General features: G+C 31.9%; 4 protein-coding genes and 1 pseudogene across 11 annotated transcripts; all 5 read right to left on the bottom strand.

The window, feature by feature from the left end:
• Positions 1-1,674: 1,674 nt before the first annotated feature.
• Positions 1,675-5,671, bottom strand: LOC130649602 (ras-related protein Rac1-like). Of its 2 annotated transcripts, XM_057455916.1 has the most exons (6): positions 5,496-5,671; positions 4,875-4,946; positions 4,470-4,555; positions 4,342-4,388; positions 2,929-2,975; positions 2,126-2,305 (listed from the first exon to the last, which is right to left on the bottom strand). In XM_057455916.1, exons 1-6 carry the CDS (start codon positions 5,531-5,533, stop codon positions 2,293-2,295), a joined length of 303 nt encoding a protein of 100 aa, XP_057311899.1. In that variant the 5' UTR covers positions 5,534-5,671; the 3' UTR covers positions 2,126-2,292. The 2 variants fall into 2 exon arrangements, with proteins under 2 accessions (XP_057311897.1, XP_057311899.1); XM_057455914.1 differs by lacking the exon at positions 2,929-2,975 and having other exon boundaries at positions 1,675-2,305; positions 5,496-5,664.
• Positions 5,672-7,034: 1,363 nt separating this feature from the next.
• LOC130648586 (ras-related C3 botulinum toxin substrate 1-like) lies at positions 7,035-7,401 on the bottom strand (the record flags this gene model as incomplete). Its single annotated transcript, XM_057454637.1, has 1 exon — positions 7,035-7,401. A coding segment is annotated over one exon (345 nt), but the record flags the coding sequence as incomplete, so codon positions are not given.
• Positions 7,402-7,716: 315 nt separating this feature from the next.
• Positions 7,717-10,928, bottom strand: LOC130649605 (cdc42 homolog). 6 transcript variants are annotated; one of them, XR_008983075.1, is made up of 7 exons: positions 10,749-10,928; positions 10,215-10,286; positions 10,003-10,088; positions 9,869-9,909; positions 8,632-8,703; positions 7,990-8,061; positions 7,717-7,786 (listed from the first exon to the last, which is right to left on the bottom strand). XR_008983075.1 is itself a non-coding variant. In XM_057455923.1 (5 exons), the coding sequence occupies exons 1-5, from the start codon at positions 10,784-10,786 to the stop codon at positions 9,647-9,649; spliced, it is 318 nt and encodes a 105-aa protein (XP_057311906.1). In that variant the 5' UTR covers positions 10,787-10,928; the 3' UTR covers positions 9,357-9,646. The 6 variants fall into 6 exon arrangements, 4 of the variants coding, with proteins under 4 accessions (XP_057311906.1, XP_057311905.1, XP_057311904.1 ...); XR_008983074.1 differs by having other exon boundaries at positions 9,869-10,088; XM_057455923.1 differs by lacking the exons at positions 7,717-7,786; positions 7,990-8,061; positions 8,632-8,703 and adding an exon at positions 9,357-9,727.
• Positions 10,929-13,073: 2,145 nt separating this feature from the next.
• LOC130649599 (ras-related C3 botulinum toxin substrate 1-like) lies at positions 13,074-14,546 on the bottom strand (annotated as a pseudogene).
• Positions 14,547-15,387: 841 nt separating this feature from the next.
• LOC130649603 (ras-related C3 botulinum toxin substrate 1-like) lies at positions 15,388-18,115 on the bottom strand. 2 transcript variants are annotated; one of them, XM_057455917.1, is made up of 6 exons: positions 17,947-18,115; positions 17,705-17,865; positions 17,306-17,377; positions 16,302-16,387; positions 16,176-16,222; positions 15,388-15,997 (listed from the first exon to the last, which is right to left on the bottom strand). In XM_057455917.1, the coding sequence occupies exons 2-6, from the start codon at positions 17,743-17,745 to the stop codon at positions 15,677-15,679; spliced, it is 567 nt and encodes a 188-aa protein (XP_057311900.1). In that variant the 5' UTR covers positions 17,746-17,865; positions 17,947-18,115; the 3' UTR covers positions 15,388-15,676. The 2 variants fall into 2 exon arrangements, with proteins under 2 accessions (XP_057311900.1, XP_057311901.1); XM_057455918.1 differs by having other exon boundaries at positions 17,951-18,114.
• Positions 18,116-22,904: the final 4,789 nt, after the last annotated feature.

The following is a 22,904-nucleotide window of genomic DNA, read 5'->3' on the forward strand; positions in this document are numbered from 1 at the left end:
GCCCTGTGAACGAGGTTGGATTAACATAATCTTTGTGTGTAATGTAAGTTCATAAGGCCGCATATACGGGTTTTTCCTTGTTGTAAACTGACTTTTATTTCAAAAAAAATACGTACCTGCCTAATAAATTTTTGTAGATGATGGTTAGAGACTTCTGTAAAGGATGTGTTTTCACCCAGTCTAACAAGAAGTAAACAATTTAAAATTTCCTATAAAATGTGATCTATGGTAGCTACTCAAGCATTATTAGAGCTTTTTGGCATAGTCATAGCCCCTCAGTGGAAGGAGTATGTTAACGAGTGCCTAAAAAAGGTGTGAATCCAGAGGCTACAATGGCACAAGTTAAGTGGAATAAAAGAAGCATAAAGAGATAATGGTGGATTATACCAACCACAAGTCTAAGAAAACGCGGAGTCAAAAATGCTCGTCAGTGACCCCTCCACTGAATGCAACCTAGTAAAAAACGACAGTGAAAAATAAAAAGGGAAAGTCTTCCTTCATTTAAGTAGCCTGTATTATCAATAACCTGGCTGTTAGTGGTCCTTGTCGAGGGAGAATAAGTGATTATTCTAAGAACATAAAAACCTAGTTAACATGCACCTTCTTGTTTGGGACAAATCAGTAGTAGCTAATAGGCAATATGTTGCGGTTGGGATTGACAAGGCGGAAAATGTTGAGACTTTAACACTTTCTTTCTTTCAGGGATACTACTTCCCTGGTAAATAGATTTAACAAAAGTTTATACGCGTAGGCACCTGAATGGACAATAGGGTACTAAATAATGTCTGTAAATTATCCTTTTCAAAATGCTGACTAAGTAAATTGTAATAATTAGATCAGCACTTTTGTTGTTTCGTCATAAACAATGACCAAACTTTCACCGTCCTAACAATTTACCCTCGTTCGCAGAGATTTTCGCCTTTTTGCAAGCAATAGCCACTCTGACATCAGTCAACAAATCCTGGGGACAAGGATGTCGAGTTAACTCTTTTTGGACTATAATAAAAAATTCCATTGTCAATTTTAAGCATTTACGTCCCCAAAGCTCATTGATAAACAAGAGCTCCAAGGCAAGAATAACTTTTAGGTTCTATATTATACATTTATAAATTTATGTGGTTTTCAGGTTTCCCCTAAAGACCAGGATATATGAAAGCCAACTTTATAAAGTTGGCTTTCATATATCCTGGTCTTATCTATCTTTTTGTTAAACAGGGAAGTATATATATATATACTCCCCTGTTCAACAAAAATTTCAAACGTCACTCTATAAAAAGTACGTATTCCGCTATATAGAGATCGAACACAGATAATGGTGATGTGAAATTTACTATTATTATTTGACTGTACTATACTAACAACAACCGAATAAACCGAATAAAACTGCTGCTGGTGACATGTAAATTTTTAAAATAATCATGTTTAGCTTTCTTTTCGGTCTTATGATAAACGTTAGCCAAACATTTACCGACCCTTATTTAACTAGGTTAACTAACTAACAACAGTATTACCGTTGTATATCTAACAACTATACTCGGTCTAAAAAACGTCGGACTCATTGGTTGATTATTTTCTCAGGGAGAATAACTTTTTTTGGCAGGAAATAAATTAATTTTGTATTCTTGAGGAGATATTACAGATCAAGAACTTTGCTATTAGACTCACAAAGAGATCTTCAGCACATCTAGATTTATTTGCTCATTAAATATAAAAAATTTTTTATAACTTTTTTCCACAAAGTATATTTCCGTTTAGAAATGGCTTAAAACAAACTGACAATTAAGTTTACCAAGATCATCATCGGAGCAAACAATATCTCTTGAACAATGATTTTTCCTTCTATAATACCTTTCTTTTCATAACTTGGACGGACAGGAATTATTCTCTGAAAATGAACACAATGATTCTCATAATACGCCTTGTTGTTTCATTGTCAAGAAAATGATCCATGATCCATTTAAAGGAAAATTGTCTCAAATTAGAACAACAAACAACATTGATTTTGTATTACTAGCAGCCCAACTCTGGCAACCGCCTCCAGTACTTCTTTGACACCTTGTTGCGTTAATGCCGAGCATTCTAAATATTTCACAGCTCCTATTTCTTTAGCTAACTGTATTCCCTCTTCTGTTGTAATTGCTTGATTTCGTTCGAAATATTCTTTGTCTGTTCTTGTGTCAAGTTTTGTACCAACTAAAATGATAGCTGCAGCAGGACTGTGTTGTTTTAATTCCGGATGCCATTTGGTCAACACTTGTGTATACGATTTTCGATGCGATAATGAAAAACATACTAGAAACACGTCCTAAACAAATATAAATAAACGAAATGAAAGTATAAAAAGTATGCACCATAGCACTTGTTGAAGTAAATCTAGAGGTTGGAGCTCTGGGGATGAGAATGGTATAATAAAAGAGAGCTACACGCTTCAGCTAATTGCTACATGCTTTTATGTAGGTATAAACCTTATAAGAATACGAGGCTGAGATTTATTCAAAATTTAAGATTCTTCTCCTGCTATTGAAGTGCTAAAATGTAAGAGATCTTCCGATATACAGGCAGCTTCTTTTTGGTATGTTTTCACTTCTTTTTGTCATATTTTAAGCTTTATATTGTTAGAATATTGTTAGAATACAAAATTTCCCGAATTAGTTTTCTTTGATGTACCGCTGCTATTTCTTAACTTTGTCAAATAAAATGAATGTGATTTTTGAAATCCTCACCTGAAATTGATAAAATGTTAAATCTTTAGATTCTTACAGCAAACAAAAAAACTGTTACAACAGTTTTTTTTAATCTTGTACTAATTAACCTCTGCTTGAACTTTGCCAGAAAAAATCAAAAATTAAGAAGACTTTGGCGGTAACATTAACACGACCAAAACACCATTTTCACATTCCGGATTAAGTTGAAAATTTATACACATACCAATTCAGTGATGCTGAATATGATCTTAAAGTCAAAACATCAAAATTCTAAAATTTCAAAAAAACATGCAATTCGGGAAACGTGTATTATTATTGATTCTTCGCTACGAATTTTAGAAGATAGGTTAATCTGCCGTTATTAGTAATTGGTTTGGAGTAAGGACAATTTAAATTTTGACTTTTCAACAAGCTCAGTTATTGTCCCATTCGTTGAATATTATATCAAGATTTATCCAGTCGAGATAAAGAAATATTTCTCGAGCGGCAGCCGATTTGACTTCATGCTAATTTACAATTGGTTTTGCGTTTATTAGTGATCAATTACATGTTGATTTCTAATCATTCAAGTATTATTGTCGTTTGTTTTGAACTTAATTACTACACTTGATTGGTTAAGCGTGTCATATAATATACCTGATTGGTTAAGCGTGTTCTAAAATAACTAAGGGTTACAATATGTTAACATCGACGTAAGCATTTTTCATTTCTAAAAACATACTGAATTCTTCTTGAATACTAGATTTGGCTCGAGTGGATAAATCTTGATATTACACGAATGCAATATCTCCTTTTACTCAATGCAAGGAAATTTAAGGGTTTGCTTAATGGTAGATTTTGCCTGTAGGTAAATCATATTATAGTTATTAAGAGTTTTGTCCTCTTTACCTACGAATAAAATAAAATAAAAAGCACAAAGAAATTGACTAAATTTAATATCACAAAATAAATCGGTACATAACCCTAGAAATTATGCAGCCCCTATTTAATGATACTTAACTTGGTGAAGGCCTTATCGAATATCACAAGTACGACTGAATAATTTTTAATACAGTTGACTCTTCCCAATTCGTATTCCTACAGGGAAAAATTTTTGTTCGAATTATAGAGAGATTCGAATTACAGAAAGTCTCTGTAATTCGAACTTTCAGTTTCAGAGATTGAAAATTCGAATTACAGAGAGAAATTACGTTATTTCAAAATTAGGAAAACATAGTTCAAGTTTTATTTAATCTTTATTTTCATAGTTTACATTGGAGAGACGATCTCTTTTGAGATACGAGTTGCATCAGCAAGTGCTTTTCTCGACAAATTGAATTTGTCAAAGCCCTGTTTACACTCTAAAATTCGAATAAGGGAGAGAATCGATAATTCGAACAGTTTTTCAAACCCTTCAGGTTTGAAAAACTGTTCGAATTATAGAAAGTTTCGAATTAGAGAAATTCGAATTGTAGAAAGTTTTTTATATGAGTTTCTTTAAGGAAAATTGACGGTGACTGAGAACTCGTTCGAATTATAGAAATATTCGAATTATAGAGATTCGAATTAGAGGGAGTCACCTGTATTCGATTCCACATCATTCAATACATGTTTAATTAACAAATGGATGCCTCCGGCAGAGATGTAGAACACTCACAGTTTTAGGATCACAGATGGGTCTACGTAATTCATTGTCTTCAGATCCTAAATAATAAATATAATAATAGATAAAAAAAATCAAAAAATTCAGTTTAGGTAAAACAAGAGGTTGCTTCAAAAGCATACCATCGTCACCAAGTGCTTCCATCACATCAATACTAACAGATTCTTTAATGTCGTCCAATTTCACATCCAATGGATCAATATCACACCTTTAATGATTTCGTAATAAAAATGTTTAATTTGGGTTTGTAAGAAATAGAACAAAAGTTATGTTGATATTATTCAATTTTCTTAGCAAAATATACAATTTCTTTTGGTTGAAAACAGACAAGACCTTATTAGCTTCTTCTGTTGTTATTCAAAGTGAATATATTTCAAACACACAGCTGATAAAAAAAGTTATTTTTTTGAGATTTTTACGCAGTTACAGAAAAATGGGTTTAGCGTAATATTTCTCCTATTGGTACTTTTTTCTTTTATATATAATACAAAAAATTTAAAATAGACACTCAATTTTCGGATACTTACACGGCTGGAATGTATCTTGTTCGGAAAGTTTTAGTTACAAATGCGAATAACAACGACGTTTTTCCAACGCCTCTAAAAAAACAAATCCATATGAAAAATAAAAAAATATAAGATAACTGGTTTTATCATCAAATCACACAGAGCGATCCATGTTACCCAAATATTTTGTTTCCTAAATAGACACTTTCCGCGTGACGTAGTTCTTTTGATATCATTTTGAGAACAATTTTGTTTGCGCACTTTTGTGTAGGTTAAAAAACAACACTCTCACAGAGTAAAAATGGCTATTTATGAAAATTTAAGATTTTTTGGTTAACATAAGATCTAAAAGAAACTGAAAATAAATTTTAACTATATTCTTCTAATTTGTCTTAAAAAATTCACTCGTTGTAAGCGAAAGTTCTTTCTTTTTTTATGGATTTCTTTAATTACTGTGGTTTGTTGTTTATATTTTCTACCTACAGAAATGCTTGCGCATGTGCAAAAAAAAAAACCCAAACTTTTTAACTTTTGTAAACATTGGTAATTTATCTATACCGATGACTATGTCTATACTAAACTTTTTTAGAGATCGATTTGTTTTTTTATCCAAAAAGGCTTTCGTGGAGTATAATCACTTACGTATCACCAACAGCCACACATGTTATTCGCCTAGGCATCTTTTGAAAGTAAAACAGTGTTTAAAGAAAGTAAAAAGATTGGAGAAAGTTTCTCCAATCTTTTTACTTTCTTCAAACTTTACTCAACGTTGAACACATGTTTCTTTGCCTGCCTGAATTCTATAGTCGCGTCCAGCGCAAGCGCTTTTATTGTCCTTCTATAAACAACAACTTAACTTTTGCCGACCTATGCTTTTATGAGTTTTTTCCTATTGTAAACAATTGTTTATTTAATAGTCATTTAATAATTCTTAACAAAACACTAGATAAAAAGTCGATTGCCTCGTTTATATCAATCTTTTTTATAAGGTTTATTACACCAGTTTGCGATTACTTAAATCTACTACTTAAATCTGTCGAATATCAGATGATTGAATAAAAGCAGTATCCCCTCATTCCGTTTCGTGTTCCGTTTTCTTTTTTATTTACAAATGCTTGCCAATGTTTAGCTACAAAAGTTTACGGATTTTTGTACATGCGCAAACATTCTTGTAGGTAAAAAAAACAGGACCACATGAAGCAAAATAGCTATTATTAAGATTCATACAGATTGTTGAAAGCACGAGATCCAAAAGGACCTGAAATTAATTTTTTGACCGTTTTCTCTATTTTAAAAAAATATTATTTCAGTAACTTTAGGCAACCATTTTGCTTTTAAAATGGATGTTACTTGGCTTCTGTTGTCTGTAGTTTATATTTTTTACTCACACAACAGGAATCAGTGTGCATCTTCATTGTTCTTAACGCACAATCCATAACATTAAGTCGCTCGGAAAGTCAACTTAAATCGCTTGACAAGTTTGACATTTTCTAAAATTCCCTAGTTAGAGATCTCAAGTCGAGTCTGTCAAAGAAAAAATCAAGCAACTGCTCATACGTTGACATGTTTCAATTAGTTTGGAGAAGATTTCCTAACTTATTATTTTCTTATAAGGATGCACAAATTCTAATTCTAAATTAATCCTTCTATTGTTCTAAACAATAGACCTATTGCTATTAACCTGAAATCTCATATTGTTATCCAGCATGTTTTGTAAAAGAAAAAGCGCGTAGATTCTTCGTCGTAAGCTATGCTACCTTGATCTTTGACATCCGCAAAAATTAATTTCGTGGATGTTGTAAAGGTCTAGTCATCTGCAAAATTATTCCTCAAACTGAAGCAAATAATTTGTTTAGCTAAAGTGGCTGATTGTCTGTTGTGTTGACTTAAAAACTAACTTAGAAATAGACTAACAACGACTTAAAATGCTTGAGTTAATAGACACTGGCCCAAGTTGCAAAATTTAATGTATTAGTTCGTTCAATTCATATAGTCCTGCTCGTCTAAATCTTGTAAAAGTTGGCAGCTAGCCGCATCTTTAAATCCGAGTATTTCTTTCAGCGTCACCAACACAAAAGAAAACTGATTTTGTTATTGATTCGTTTGTGTTAAGTACGAGACACATTTTAGCAGCATCAACAATTAACGGATGCTATTAGTCAGAGAAAAATTTCAAACGTCTTAATATAATATTACTAATAAATTATAACAATGTACATTTTTTTCTTTGAGTTGGAGTATGAGTTGTTTTCAAAACATGTAACCCAGCTCTAGCCACTTCCTCAAATACTTCATTTACACCTTGTTGCGTCAATGCAGAACATTCTAAATACTTCACAGCTCCTATTTTTTTCGCTAGTTCTATCCCTTCTTCTGTTGTAATTATTTTTCTCCCTTCTTTTTCATGTTTCTCAGCATACTCTTTATCGTCCCGTGTATCAAGTTTTGTACCAACTAACACGATAGCTGCAGTAGGACGATATCTTTTAAGTTCTGGATGCCATTTCGTACGCACGTGTTCATATGATGTTTGATCTGATAGTGAAAAACATCAAAAACACATCCTAGATAAAAAAAATTGCTGAAAATATTATTAAAGTTTGAAAGCTATTGCCTTGCAATGGTTCTTGTTAAGCTAAATCATAGAGATATATCTATGACTAAATCAAGACATGAAGTAATAACAAAGAATAAATAAGTATTACATTACTTACTGTTTCAGGATAAATTAGAGGTCTCAATCTTTCTTCGTCCTCTGGAAATTATCAAACATATAATTTTATATGAGGCTACATCTTGTGGTTACATGGCAATAAACTGCGAGGGTGTTTAACAAACAAATCATACCGAAATGATTAGCAGCTTCCATCAAACCAACACGTGCCGATTCTTCACTGTCTTTTAGTTCCACATCCACCGCGTAATTATCCATGCTTAAAGGTCGTTGGAAAATTTAGATTAGCTATAGAGTTATGGAATTTTTTAGACATGTTTGGATGAAAGTTTATGAAAAAAAAGTTAAAAAAATTGTTAAAAACACAACAAAAACAACAATGCTTAAGACTTTTTAATAAGTATCAAAAACTTATCTGTGATACTTAAGGTTATTACTAATTTTCTAAGATAAGATACTTACATGGAGGGAATATATTCGGTTGGAAACTTTTTATGTAAATATGTTATAAGCAAGGCCGTTCTTCCAACGCATCTAAAAAGACAAATACATTTTTACATTTATTTCTGTATTGTGAAATATATAAGAAACAATAATACGAAGCTTTAAAAATAAACCACATGGCCAAAAGTTTAAAAACACTAAATCATGCAGTTGTAAATTTTTAATCGCAATAATTTGTGAAGTAACAAATCTGAGTTAAATAAGTTTTTGGAAAGATTACATGGTCAACGCTTTTTTATAAGAACGTCTTAAATTTCAGCTAAATGTGCTTATTTTTAACACTCAATTAGCCTCTATATTCTTATGTTCTTGAAAAAATTAGACACATATCCTCAGATTTACAAATAATGATGAATATTTTTAGGTTTGAAAGTAATATATGGCGATGAATTTCTGTTATTCGAAAAACATACATAATAGTACATAGAAAGATATAACTGTTTTAAAATTATTCTTCCTTATTCTACACTTTCTTATTATTAACATCCATAAAAAATTTTAGGTGCATACGTTACTAATAATTTCTCACACAAAATCTTAGCCACAACGTTCTTATATACTAGGTTCTTATGAAGAAAGAACAGGAGGGTAATTACTTACAAATCCGCAACAACTACACATTTTATGTTGTTGCTCATCTTTTTAAGTTCTAACCATTACTTTTCTTTTACACTATAAATATAAATATAAATATAAATATAAATATAGTTAAAACATGTGAATTAATTAATTAATTAGTTTACGACTTTGCCCCAACTTGAAAAAGATAATTTTCTGTAAATTAAAGATATTCTAATAATTTTTAAATTATATATATTTTTTTATCACACAACACACGATAGACTAATTTTTAATGATTAGATCACCTTTGTTGTTGTCTTATTATTTACAATGGCTAAACTTTTGCTGACCTTTATTTTCCATATGCTTGTCTAAGCGTAATTTTAATAATTTGCAAAGGCTGGCAAAAAGTAACATAATATAACAATTCAAAAAATTCATATATAACTTTTTCTCCTTTTCCTTCCACTACAATGGCCAATAGGCAAATTTTTTTTATGATTAGATCAGATTCTTCCTAAAATCCGATATCTATATTGTTATAAAGCATATTTTTACAAAATGAAAAGCGCGCAGGTTCTTCATCGAAACCTTTATTTCCATGATCTTTAACATCTGCATAAATTAATTCCGCAGATGTTGAAAAAATCTTGTCAATCGCGAAAATATTTTCCTTAAAGTGAAGCAAATGATTTGTTTAGCTAAAGTGGTTGATGGTCTACTGTGCCAACTTAAAACTAACTTAGAAATGGATTAACAATGACTTGAAATGGTTGAGTTAATTGTCTTTTAGGTAATGTTGAGACAAATTATAACAATGTACACTTCTTCTTTGGAGTATGAGTTGTTTTCAAAACAAGTAACCCAGTTCTAGCTACTTCCTCAAATACTTCATTTACACCTTGTTGCGTCAATGCAGAACATTCTAAATACTTCACAGCTCCTATTTTTTTTGCTAGTTCTATTCCTTCTTCTGTTGTAATTATTTTTCTCCCTTCTTTTTCATGTTTCTCAGCATACTCCTTATCGTTTTGTGTATCAAGTTTTGTACCAACTAATATGATAGCTGCGGTAGGACGATATCTTTTAAGTTCTGGATGCCATTTTGTACGCACGTGTTCATAAGATGTTCGATCTGATAGTGAAAAACATACCAAAAACACATCTTATATAAAAAAATTGCTGGAGGTAACAATAAAATTTGAAAGCTGATGCCTTGCCGTAGTTCATGTTAACATGAAATTATAACAAAATATTAATGTATCACATCACTCACTGTTTGAGGATAAATTAGAGGTCTCAGTCTCTCTTCCTCCTCTGAATATATGAAACATATAATTTTATATAAGGTTACATCTTGGTAGTTACATGGGCAATCGGTTGCGAGGGTGCTTAACAAGAAAATCATACCAAAATGATTAGCAGCTTCCATCAAACCAACACGTGCCGATTCTCCACTCTCTTTTAGTTCCACATCCACCACATAATTATCGAAGCTGAAAGATTATTGTAAAATGGGAAATTTAGATTATAAAGTTATGGAATTTATTAGACATGTTTGGATTTTACCGAAAAAAAAGGTTAAAAAATTGTTAAAAATTGTTTTAAGATAAAATACCTACACAGTGGGAATATATTCGGTTGGAAACTGTTTAGTTACATACGTTATAAGCAAAGTAGTTCTTCCAACGTGTCTAGAAAGACAAATATCTTTTTACATTAATTTCTAATATGACACAAAAATACGAACCCTTTCTTTAAAGATTTTTTATAAGAACGCCCAAAATTGCAGCTAAATGTGCTTATGTGTTTTACACTACATTAGCCTATATATTCTTACCCCCCTATATTCTTATGTTCTTAAAAAAAATTGGAAAATATATCGTCATGTTTACAAGTAATGATAAATATTTTTAGGTTTGGTAGTAATATATGGTGATGAAATTCTCTTATTTGAAAAACATACATGACAGTACATAGGAAGTTATAACTGCTATAAAATAATTTTTCGTTATTCTAGACTTTTTATTATTATTATCCATAAAAATAATTTCGGCAGAATACGTTTCTTATACCTCCTTAATTAAGCAAAATCTCAACCCTAAATTTCTTATATACTAGGTTCTTATTATCAAAGGTATACTACTTATACTTACCTATCGGCAACAACTACACATTTTATGTCATTGCTCATCTTTTTAAGTTCTAACCTTTACTTTTCATTTAGAATATAAATATAAAGATAATTAAAAGAAGTAAATTGATTAATTAATTAGTTTACAACTTTGTCCTAACTTAAAAAAGATGATATCCCGGAAACTAAAAGTATTCTAATATTTTTTAAATCTTATATATATATATACACAACATTTTTATCACACAACACACGATAGGCTAATTTTTTAAGGATTAGATCAGCTTTTTTGTTGTCTTATTATTTACAATGGCTAAAACCTTGCTGACCTTTATTTTCCAAATGCTTGTCTAAGCGTAATTTTAAAAATTTGCAAAGACTGGCAAAAAATAACATAATATGGCAATTCAAAAAAGGTGCATATAACTTTTTCTCCTTTTCTACTACTCTACAGTGACCAATAGGCAAATTTTAATGGTTAAATCAGCTTTTTCCTGTTTTTTCCTTGTTCATTAAGCAAAAAAACATCGTTTTTTATAGTAATTTCTAAATATTTTGACAGTAAAGAGAATTTCTAAGAGATAAGGACTCACCTTGACAAAAGCTCGGGGTTGAGTATAATACTTATTTCAGAGAAAAAGTATAACCTTAACAATTTTAATAATAGTCTAAGACCCCACTAAAATAGCAAAAGGTCTGAACTTCCTTCTGTCACCTTTAAAAGTTGATTATGCTGATTACATAGTATCGTTTAAAAAAAATCATTGTAATGTTAAGAGTATGGAAATGATATCGAAGACGAGGAATTTGCGCCATAACATCATTTTAGAATTATAATACCTCAAGAAACCGAAGAATTTGAGCGATGAAGAACTAGAAGCGGTGGTTTCGTTCCATAACCTCGATATTGTCATTTAAAAGTCTCACAAAAGAAATTCGGTTGTACTTGTAGATAAAGTAGTTTATGTCAACAAAACTGTTGGTAATCTAAGTAACACTCCTAAATAGATTAGAGTTAAAATATGTTTGCCCTTCAACTGCAATTTCATATATTAAGTTTTATTCACGTTCCATGCTTCGGTCCACAGCCCGGGAATGTTTAGCAAGTGTCTTTATGACTACTATTTATGTTATATGTACTTATGTATGCATTCAAAACACAGGACCGATATTGACAACACTGTATCCAGCACAAAAGTGATTGACCTGCAGGAGCTCAGGAATTTATTCTGAACTTGTTGCTTTATTTTTATACAGGGACGTCAGCACAAAAAAAAGTACGAAAAAACAATAACACTAATTGATTTTTTGTAACAACACACCACAATGCGTTCATGCTGTAGCATATTTGGATAAGTGATAAAATGGTGTAAAAATCAGAGAAGAATTTCACACTTTCAGATTACATTAATGTACACGTTTTGTTTATCGTAGTTGTAGTCAAAACACATATTTCAGTTTAAGCAACTTCTTTTATTACTTCTTCGACATCTTGTTGATTTTTAGAAGAACACTACACATATTTTACTGCTTCTATCTCCTTTGCTAGCTGTATCCCTTTCTTAGTTGTAATTAGTTGATTGCCTTCCTCATATTGCTTATGTATTCTTTATCGTTCCATTTATCACGTTTTGTAACAACTAAAATTAGTAGATAATTGTATTATATGCGGTGTTTTACAACAATATCGTGAATCCAAGTATCATTTAGGGATAATCTCTTTAACATTGTCGGATAACTTATTTAGCTGAAAATATTACGAGCAGACAGGCGTGTCACGGATTGTTTCGAATTTTGTCATGCATTAAATATTCAAATTAAGTTGAATACACGCTTCTCTAATAAGCAACATAAAGTTCTCCAGAAAACGAACAAAATGAGCATGATTATGCGTTCAGATATTTTTGCCCCTTGCATTAAAACAATAATAAATAGTTATTATGTTCTGATTTTTTTTAGTTATAAAACAGGGAACTATTTGTTACTGCGAAATTTTAAGAAAAGTACTAATCCAAGGAGGCTTGGAAAGATATTTCTAGGCAATCTCCATGCTTTAAAACGCAAATTTTCTACGTTGTCGCGTCACGGAGAATATAATATAAACACGCAACTTTTCAACATAAGTAATTGTTACCCACCTTCCACAGTTCAAAAACGTGTCGAGACACAAAATATCCAAGAAAAGCCTAAAGGTAAGTAACAGGGCTGAAGAAAGATAGTATTATCATACCCCCCTCCTTCCGAGCAAAGTGGCATCATTTAGTTTCAACAATACGTTGAACTAACGCTTCAGTATAAATATATAAGACACAAGTAATAGTATATGTCCACAAGTATCAGCTACTTCGGCTATCATTTCAAAACAACACACATCTTTTGATTCTTAGAGTTTTCCTAAAATGCGATGCCACCAGGGCTAGTTCTTCAAATAATTCTTTTACACCTTGTTGCGTTAATGCCGAACATTCTAAATCTTTCACAGCTTCTATTTCTTTAGCTAATTGTATTCCTTCTTCTACTGTGACCAGCTTATTTTGTTCAATGTATTCTTTATCGTTTCGTGTATCAAGTTTTGTACCAACTAAAATGATGCTGCATTAGGACGATACGATTTTATTTCTGGCCGCCATTTTGTACGCACGTATTCATATGATGTTCGATCTGATAGTGAAAAACATACCAGAACCACATCCTAAATAAAGTTTGACATAGCTGTATATATTCTGCTTAGGCAACTCTCAGAATTTTAGACCCCATTCTTACTTCACCAGTGGAGAAAAAACAAAACAAAAAATCAGTTGAAGATTTAACAAGGTTATGACACCAAAACAGATGTTACTTCCATATTTTAACTGTTAGGCTCAATGTTACATTAGCCAGATACTTAAATTTTTATAAGAATATGGTTTATAACAGTAAAGCTGGAATTTAGGATTAAAAACATTAGATCTATTGTTTAGAACAATAGAGAAATAAAAATAATAACTAGCATGGTTAGAATTTTGGCATTTTTATAAAAGAAAAGCGTGCACTAACGTCGAGAGGGAATTAGTGATTATAACTGTATAACATTCAATGTTGACAAACCGAAAACTTACTAACCATTTAAAACAGCTAAAAATTAAAACACTCATATATAAATGTACTAAGATAAACAAACAAGGTAACAAGCGACTTGCATGCAAAACCGATCGCCATCTTGAATAAGAGGACTCGTGTAAAGCGCAGACAGGGTAATTTTGACGTTATTAAGTTGATTGTCAATAAAATGATCGACATTTTAACAGGGCACTTTTAGAAAAATGAAATGAAAACGGGTGGTAAGCTTTGAAAAACAACAACAAGAAATTAATGTTAAAATTAACAATAAAAATTATAGTACTTACTGTTTCGGGGTAAATAAGGTCTTAATCGATCGCGTTCTTCTGTGCCTGAATGATAAATAAAAAAATAAATCCTGCACAGATTATAAAATAAAAATCTTATGCAGAGTAATAACATACCATTGCCACTAAGCGCATCCATCAAAGCAACAGCAACTGACTTTCCATCACCTTCATACTTCAAATCCATGGGATGCATATCGAAACTTTGATAATAAAGAAAGGCTATACCTATAATACCTGTTAAAACCATGCATTTATGAAATTGAAAAAAGAGCCGATCCAGCATACTTACATGGTAGGGACATATTGAGTTAGAAATTTCTCAGTTACAAACGTCATAAGCAAGGAAGTTCTTCCAACACCTCTAGAAATAAAGCGCCGTAATATATACAATTATTTGAATCTTTTTTACGCTACAAAATGTTGGTAGAAACAGTGAGAGATGAATTAAACGGTACGATAATAAATCTCGTAGATTATAAAGTATATCTTATTTCAAACAGAATTGTCAGTGACAGTCCCCAACTTCGTTCCCAGGGCAATTTTGCCTTGTTGATGAAGTTGATAACGGTCAAAACGTCATAACGGAAAAGAAGTCACAAGACCCTGGGGACGAGATTTTGACAGTCTTTATTTTTAAATGGTCATATGTTACAACAAACACACAATCATTGCTTATTGTCCTCTTTGAAACAATGACTTAATATTTGCCGACCTAAGTTGAAACAAGCTTTGCGTAATATTTTTAACTTTTAACAATACTTTGGGGTCAATAGATCCTCAAAAATTTAATAAAAGCAAACGTATATATATTCGCATGCCAACATAAATATTGGGTATGACAATAAACTCTGTACATCATAAACGCTCAATCATTGTCCTCCTCGAAACAATGACTTATTTTTGCCGACGACTGTTATATTTGCATTTTTAATATAAATTTCCTACACTTGCTGAAGCACTCAAGCTGCTTACTGCATGCATATCACCTAATCAAGATTCTGGCGCCTAAGTATAGCTCAGTTGTAATTATATCTAATGGTAATTAACACTCCCCGAAGAAGAGTGATTTAATAAAGGAGGCTCCTGTGGTCGTTATAAGATCGTTTTTTCCGGCCTCACTTTCAAACATGTCTCATTTGTAGCAACCCTTTTTTATTTATATCAGTTTTAGTTTAGTTCAGTAACTCCAGAAAGCTTCCGGAGTTACTGAAATAAACTTTTTTTCGTTTTCAACAAAGTTTTAAATAGTAAACGTGATGGGAAGCTAAAATCTTTTGTATAACCTTCACATTGTATTATATTGTTTTAGGTCAAAATTTACAAAATTTTAGGTCAAAAGTTACAAAATTAGAAAAACGGTGTTATTTACAAACAAAGAACGCTGCAAATGATGATAATGGGCAACAGAAACCGTGTTTTGGGCATAGAAAGAATGTTTATTCTGTTTATTATTTTCGCATTGTTTAAATTTTGACAACCACTCCTATGGCTAGTATTGTCAATGGAGAACGGAACTAGTAAAGTTAAGGAAGGATCAAATTCGATATTGAATAGCAGATGCTTATAACAATATACACTGCTTCTTTTTCTTAGCTGTCTCTTTATACCAGGCTCTTGCTACTTCTTTAAATACTTCTTTCACGCATCCTTGCGTTTGAGATAAACATTCTAAATATTTCACAGCTCCTATTTCTTTTGCTAATTGTAATCCATCTTCTGTTGTAAAAAGCTGATCCCTGATTAAGTACTCTTTATCAAGTTTTGTACCAACTAAAATGATAGCTGCAGTAGGACGATGCAATTTAACTTCTGGATGCCATTTTGTACGCACGTGTTCATAGGATTCTCGATTTGATAACGAGAAACATATCAAAAACACATCCTAAAAATAATTAATTATACAACAGAGATTGAAAGGACTGAGCAAACATCCAGCTGATCCGTGGTGGTTATGTCAGCGCTGCAGCAATTTGTAGATGAAATTCACATTTCGAAACGAGTTGAAAACTACCATGTAAATTGACATAAAAGAAAGTGGGCCAATCATAAAAAATGCTTACTGTGTTAGGGTAACACATACGCTTTTTTCTATCGTGCTCTTCCGTGCCTAAATTATGATGAAAAAGTTAAGTTAAAAGTTTTAAAGGAATGCATAGATGAATAAAAACGTATTGTAGTGTTCATACCAGTTCCTCTAAGAGGTTCCATCACATTTATGGTAGCTGTTTGTCCACTCAGCTCCAGCAACACATCGATTGTATACTTATCAGAGCTAAAATAAGGAGCTTGTACATGAAAGTCATATTAAAGTGAATTTGTACTCGAAAAAGATATAGACCGGATTGGAAAGGTCCATTGTGATTTCTACTATCTTTTTCGTTAATAAATATTTTTCAGTTTCGAACCAACCGGAAAGTTAAAATCATTTGTGGCACAGGAAGAGAAAAAAATATAAAAAACAAAAATTTTAGCCAATTTAATTAAAGTATTTTTCTTTTTCACTTCCGATTCATTTGGTTCTTAAGTGTAAATTATGCTTTAAAATACCAAAGCATTGCTGGTGCTACTTCAGACAAATTTCACTAGTTCATGCATACATGGCAACCTATTACAAGTTAATCGAGCCCTCTTACAGCACAGCTTAATAGCGAAAAACAACTACATTCTTAGGGAAAAATGATTTGAAACATAAATTATAGTCGTTAGCCCGTGGAAAAATCCACGGGTCCACCCGTCCTTTTTACACCGCATTGCGTGCATCTCGCTACTTGCGCAGCTAAGCTACCATTTTGCGTAACAGACAGACAGACGGACAGACGTATACGGGTCATTTAACTGAAACTTTGCTCCTGATTGGTCTTATTTTAGTGGCAACTCGTCCCTGCAATAGCAGGGCCCGGACGCGTTCTTCGTACATGGGCTAGAGGGCTGTTATTTTATGTGCAGTCAACACGGTTGTAATTAAACAGACGACGATAGAGAGTTTCTTAGTTATGCGGCATGGTATTGTCAAATCACGAACGAAAATGTATGGGAAACGCGTTGATTTTTTTCTATAACAGCGACATTTTTTCAAAATTAGAAAAAAAAAATTTTGGAACTAAATTTGGACCGTAAACATTTTTTTTCGTCACGCCTTTTCTTTATTTGTTTCTAATAAATTGCACTAACGATTTCTAAAAATACTTACACAGTAGGAATATATCCAATTGAATATTCTGTTGCTGCACATGTCACAAGAAAGGAAAATCTTCCAACATATCTGAAACACAGACATTGTTACATAACTATTACTATGCTGTAAAAAACAGTGGAACAGTCATCACCAAACAATAACAAAAAAAATCAACATCAGAGAATAAAATATTTTACAACAAGTGACTTGAACTATAGTCGAAATATTAGAAACTACAAAAATTTTGTTTTATTTATGATCTGGCTAACGTGATTTAAATATAATTAACTTATTCAGACTGTCTTTTTTACTTTTTCTATTTAAATCGTCATATGGCTCAAAAAGAGTTAAGTAATTATGAACTTTAAAAGGGCATGCCCCTATAGGCAATTAAAATAACAACAGAAAACTTACAAATCACCAAGTACGATGCATTTTATTGCGTTTACTACCATGGTTGTGAAGCGAAAAGTCGAGTATTCGCATTAAAATGGTGTATCTTTAAATACATGCATGATGCATATTAAAAACGTTGAGTTGTCATAAAGAAAACCACTGTTCAGTTTTTATCTTCCCTAAAATAGGTATTATACGTTTAAATACAAGAAAAGTCATAAAATCAGATTGTAAAAATTTAATGATACTTTAAAATTCACCTACGATTGTGTCTATCCGTTTGTATCTATTAAACAATTATTTCTAAAAATTGTTTGTTATCAATCAATAAAACTTGCTGATCGTCTTTTTGTTGTCTTCTTATAAACAACGACTAAACTTTTGCTGACTCATGTTGTTAATATTTTCCAGGAGATATTCACATAATTTCTAAAGTACAATTTAGTTATTAAAGATATTATTTCGGTTTGTCTGCTCAGTATTCATATTACTGTGAAAAGTTTATCATTCCTTTAACACCGTGCGCAAGAAATGATAAACTTTCCGCAGTAATACAACTTGTTGTTTGAGGGCAATAAAAGTTGAGGCAAAATATTGGTGGTAATGCTGTTTCCCGGGAGCCAATTTCTTCACAGTCAATTTTTAAGGTTTTTTTAGGGGCCACTCGAAAGTGAAAAAGTATACTCTTAACTCAACAGACAGTAGAGAGGAAGGGGATTGATTCTTTTGTCGCTTAAATATAGCACGCTCTTCCGTGTGAAAGTTTTTGATTCTGATGTCAGAGCTGCTTACTGATAAGTCTCAATGTCATAAAAAGACATTTGGAGAACTTGACTTGGCATTTCCACCGTAGAAGAAAGGATATCCAAATCTCAAAGTCTAGAAATTTTAAACATGGCTGAAAAATTAGATAATCCTACGAATATAGTGCATTAAATACTTTGGTAATATATAGCGTGAATGACGTAATAAGAGAGAAACATTCCTGATTTGACAACTTTTAGTATTGTAGGTTACATGACATAAAACAGTTAAAAAATTCTTGATTTAGTACTTTAGGTTAAACTGTGCCAGAAACTGTAGATTGATTTAAAGAATCACTTTTAACAACGGCGATGTTCCGTAATACTGTTGAATTATCTGAAGCCATTAAAGGAAAACGTTTGCAACGAAGGTAATGAAGCGCTACATCTCTTAGTGGTTTGTTGAAGAAGACGTAAATTAGAGGATCAACAATGAAACCACAGACCAACAAAATTTGAGTAAGAATGCTAAAGTTTTCAGTTTCTATTATGACAACGAAGAAAAGGGGGGACACAATTGGAAAATGAAAAACTGTAAATAAAATAAAAAGCTAAACGCTTAAGATTACATATCCGAAATAAAATATAATTAAGCCTGTAAATATGCATCAAAACTCCTAAAAGCCGCAATATTTATCATTCAATCCCCATTCTTATTGTTAAGAAAGATGAATTAGCAAAAGTAAACCTTGACATATTTTTAGAATAGAATATTCTTGGTGGAAATTTTATCAGCGAATATTAACTTAAATTTATTCAATTATTCAGAGTTGGTTTACATGTATAGTAAAAAAAACTAATTTACGCTAACTATTAAAAAGCAAAAAAAAACTAAAATTATAAAATATTTATAACACATTGTTACTTGTAAATCGAACACTGACAATATATTCTTGTGTCTCGTATCAGTGCTTCAATGTTCGTAGAGAACGCAATTTTTTGGACACCGGCAAATGATTCCAAAGATTTTATTGTGAAACATTCCTGGCACATTTCTTTCACATGCAAGTTAAAACGTTACTTTGAGCATAGTCATAAGAAAAAAAAGATAGTCTAGAGGCAACGACCACCGACATTGTTTGCGCAACCTATCCTTAAGTTGTGTCGGACGAACCTCCGATACTGCACGGAAGTTAGTAATGGCGGCTCAAATAGGAGAGGATTACTTGGCTGGAGATGATCTTGATGATCTATTTGAGTTAATTGATGGTGGTTTTTTGGAAGATAATTTATTTTAACACAGAATTAGATGCTCTTATAACAGAAGTTAAAAGCTGCAAGAAAGATTTACCGAGGTACCGAGGTTTACCGTTGCCAAAATTGCGATAAAGTTTGCAAATCACAACGTGGTCTAACCAGACATTGCAATGTTAAGCATGCCTTGTCAGAAATGCCAGATGCTAGCCCTTTTCTGTCCGTGCAAAAATTGTCAAAAGAAGAAAAAATTCTAAAGAAGCTACATCCATTAACATTAAAATTAATGGTGAAAAAAAGTGCTGAGATATGTTTTGGTGACAGATGTTTACCTGAATCAGCAAGATTTATGTTTTCAGAGGATAAATTTTTATTTTCAACTAATAAAGCTGTTGAACTTTGGAACAAAATAAAGCCCCTGATTGAAAGTTTTTATGGTAATGCTGAGGATTTTTATGGCTTACTAGGGGATAATCTTCTACCCTTAACCCTATTCGGTCCGGGGTTTTTCGAACATACTATGACCGGGGGGGGGGGGGGGGGGCGGATTCCCCTCAATAACTTTTCATAAGATTGTTCAAAATGAATCAAACTTGGCACACTTTTAGTACGTCATAAAAGGAACAAAATGGCACCAATAAACCTTTGCTTGCGTCCACACATTTTCTGTGACGTCATCAGAAGCTTGAAAATTGTTAGAAATGCCACTATCTGCTTAAAATATAATTACTTTTGTTCTAGAGTGAATTTTTACATTCTGTTTGAAGTTTCTGAAAGCTAAATAAAAGTTATTTAACATATCTTCCGGTTTTTACATGGATCGGATAAAAAATTGCCAAAAATTGTCCGAAAATCCGTTTTTTCCGATTTTCGGGTAAATCCGACAAAATCGGGAAATCGGATTAGTCACGTGTTCAAATTATTCTTTTAATGAGCACTTTCAAAGAAAATTTTGTGTTAACATTGATAATTGCATTTAAAAGTATTGAATGATTTAAATACATCGATAGTTATATTGAATCAATTGTTGAGTTCTCTATAGTAATAAATAGTAATGAACACATAAATATTATAACAAGTAAATTAGAATGTTGATAGATATGTTGTTTTTATTTTAGACGATCACGCAAGATAATTAAATTGATATCTTATAAAAAACACACTCGCAATGTATCTAGTGTTTGTTTTGACATTCGTTGCACTGTGTATACACGGGTTGGCAATATTCTGTTTGTGCAAGCACAAGAAACAAAATGTAAACCAGAAAGTATTATTGATAAATGTGAGCGCAACAGAAATTTTTATTCTCCTGCTCAAAGCTTGTTACCTTGCCATGCTGATGGCAAAAGACGAAATGCAAACAATAACCGTTCGTTTCGAACATTTATTTAGCATGATTTCGTTTTACCTGTACACACTTGCAAACTTTTTGTTGCTCTTCGCCATGTTTTTTATCATAGCAGATCGTTTTCTCTGCATTTATTTGCATGTTAGATATAATTACGTTGTCACGAAAATTCGATTGGTGAAAGTCATAATTGCGGCTTGGATTGTTAGCACGATAATAGGATTACCCTTACTTTTCTTGGAAGACTTGGAAGGAGAGTATTACGTAATTTTATTAGTTCTAAATGTAGTTTATATTATCATGGCTACAGTGGTTTATGGTATAATTTGTCTCTATTTAAAAAGACGAAGAAAAACATTCCAAGCAAAATCCAAGATGGAGAAAGTTACAAATTCTAAACAATTTGTCGTACCATTTTTGATCGTGATTACTTTCATCATTTTTTCATCTCTGCCGAAATGTATCAACGTATGGCTGTTAATAATGAATGGTAAAATAGAAACTATAAACTTTAGCATTCTTACTGAAATTTTGTTAGTCTGTGGTTTCATTGTTGATCCTCTAATTTACGTCTTCTTCAACAAACCACTAAGAGATATAGCGCTCCATTACCTCCGTTGCAAACGTTTTCCTTTAACGGCATCAGATAATTCAATAGTATTACGGAACATCGCCGTTGTTAAAAGTGATTCTTTAAATCAATCTACAACTTTTAGCACGGTGTAACTTACAATACAAAATCAAGAACTTTTTCTCTCTTATTACTACATTATTTTCCAAAGAGTGTTAAAAGTACCATTGCTTTCGTGTTGCTGCAATGTTGGAACACTAGATCAATCTAGTCAATTTTAACAACAAATCTTGAGTGGAAAATGTAAGCCGGGTTTGAAGCAACCACAAAACGCATGTGGAGAACAATCAACACTGGCTTTTTTATTAGGATTATTTAATTTTGAAGCCAGATTTAATATTTCTGTACTTCGAGATTACGATATCCCTTTTTCGACAGTGGAAATGCAAAGACAAATGTTTTTTTATGACATTGATACTGTGCAGTAAGCAGCTCTGACACCAGAATTAAAAACCTACAGACGAGCACACTTTGCCTACTTGCTTGCTTGCTTGCAACTGCTAAATGAATTTGCACTTATTAGCCCATCATTTAGAAATTATTCATCAAATCCTAAATAATACAACCAAATAGATTTGATAGTTTTGTTCTTAAAGGCAAGATCATTGTAGCATTATCGGAATGAATTAATCAACAAACATTTTTATCTTCTGAATATATTTAAGATATATAATCCATCTTCAGGACCAAATGGAGTCATTAAAAAAGGGTTAAAATACCATACTTTGCTACTCACACAATTAGTGTATGTACTAGCAGGCTCTTCTATGTTTTCAACCTATATAATGCTATATAGAAGTTTAGTCAAAAGTCTAATACAAGTTTTTTCAAAACCTCGTAAAATTCTTTTAAATTAGACATTGTAAAAAAAATCCACGCCACATTTTACTGCCCTAAACTAAACACATAGACATTTTAATTGAAAAGACAGTAACGGTAAAAGCTACTTAAAAAATGTCCAGATACAAATGAAAAAGTGTACGATCAACGTCAAATCAGACGATTAAGTTTAACACACTTCCCTCCCTCCGTGAAAATAAAAAAAATATAATTTTTGGGCACCATCAATCCTTGAAATTACAAGCACTCAGATATAAGTTTCAAAGAAGCGTGTAGATGACAGATTAGTTACAACAATTTTTTAACATGGATGTTTTACGGTATAAAATATTTGAACGACACAAGAATTAATCCCCGTCCTCGCTAATGTCTGTTTAGTTTAGCATATACTTTTCCATTTGC

This window comes from Hydractinia symbiolongicarpus, chromosome 7 (assembly GCF_029227915.1).
Source record: "Hydractinia symbiolongicarpus strain clone_291-10 chromosome 7, HSymV2.1, whole genome shotgun sequence".
NCBI classification, from domain to species: domain Eukaryota; kingdom Metazoa; phylum Cnidaria; class Hydrozoa; order Anthoathecata; family Hydractiniidae; genus Hydractinia; species Hydractinia symbiolongicarpus.

Coding starts and splice junctions, on each gene's coding strand:
- LOC130649602 (XM_057455914.1), bottom strand. CDS start 5,533: ATGCCTAGGCGAATAACATGTGTGGCTGTTGGTGATAC. Junction 4,947..5,495: donor TGTGTGGCTGTTGGTGATAC/GTAAGTGATTAT, acceptor TTGTTTTTTTAG/AGGCGTTGGAAAAACGTCGT. Junction 4,389..4,469: donor GGAAGCACTTGGTGACGATG/GTATGCTTTTGA, acceptor TTTATTATTTAG/GATCTGAAGACAATGAATTA.
- LOC130649605 (XM_057455920.1), bottom strand. CDS start 10,786: ATGAGCAATGACATAAAATGTGTAGTTGTTGCCGATAG. Junction 10,287..10,748: donor TGTGTAGTTGTTGCCGATAG/GTAAGTATAAGT, acceptor TTGTCTTTCTAG/ACACGTTGGAAGAACTACTT. Junction 9,758..9,868: donor CTCTAATTTATCCTCAAACA/GTGAGTGATGTG, acceptor TTTTTATATAAG/ATGTGTTTTTGGTATGTTTT.
- LOC130649603 (XM_057455917.1), bottom strand. CDS start 17,745: ATGGTAGTAAACGCAATAAAATGCATCGTACTTGGTGATTT. Junction 16,388..17,305: donor ATTGGATATATTCCTACTGT/GTAAGTATTTTT, acceptor TCCTTATTTTAG/CTCTGATAAGTATACAATCG. Junction 15,998..16,175: donor GTATGTGTTACCCTAACACA/GTAAGCATTTTT, acceptor AATTATTTTTAG/GATGTGTTTTTGATATGTTT.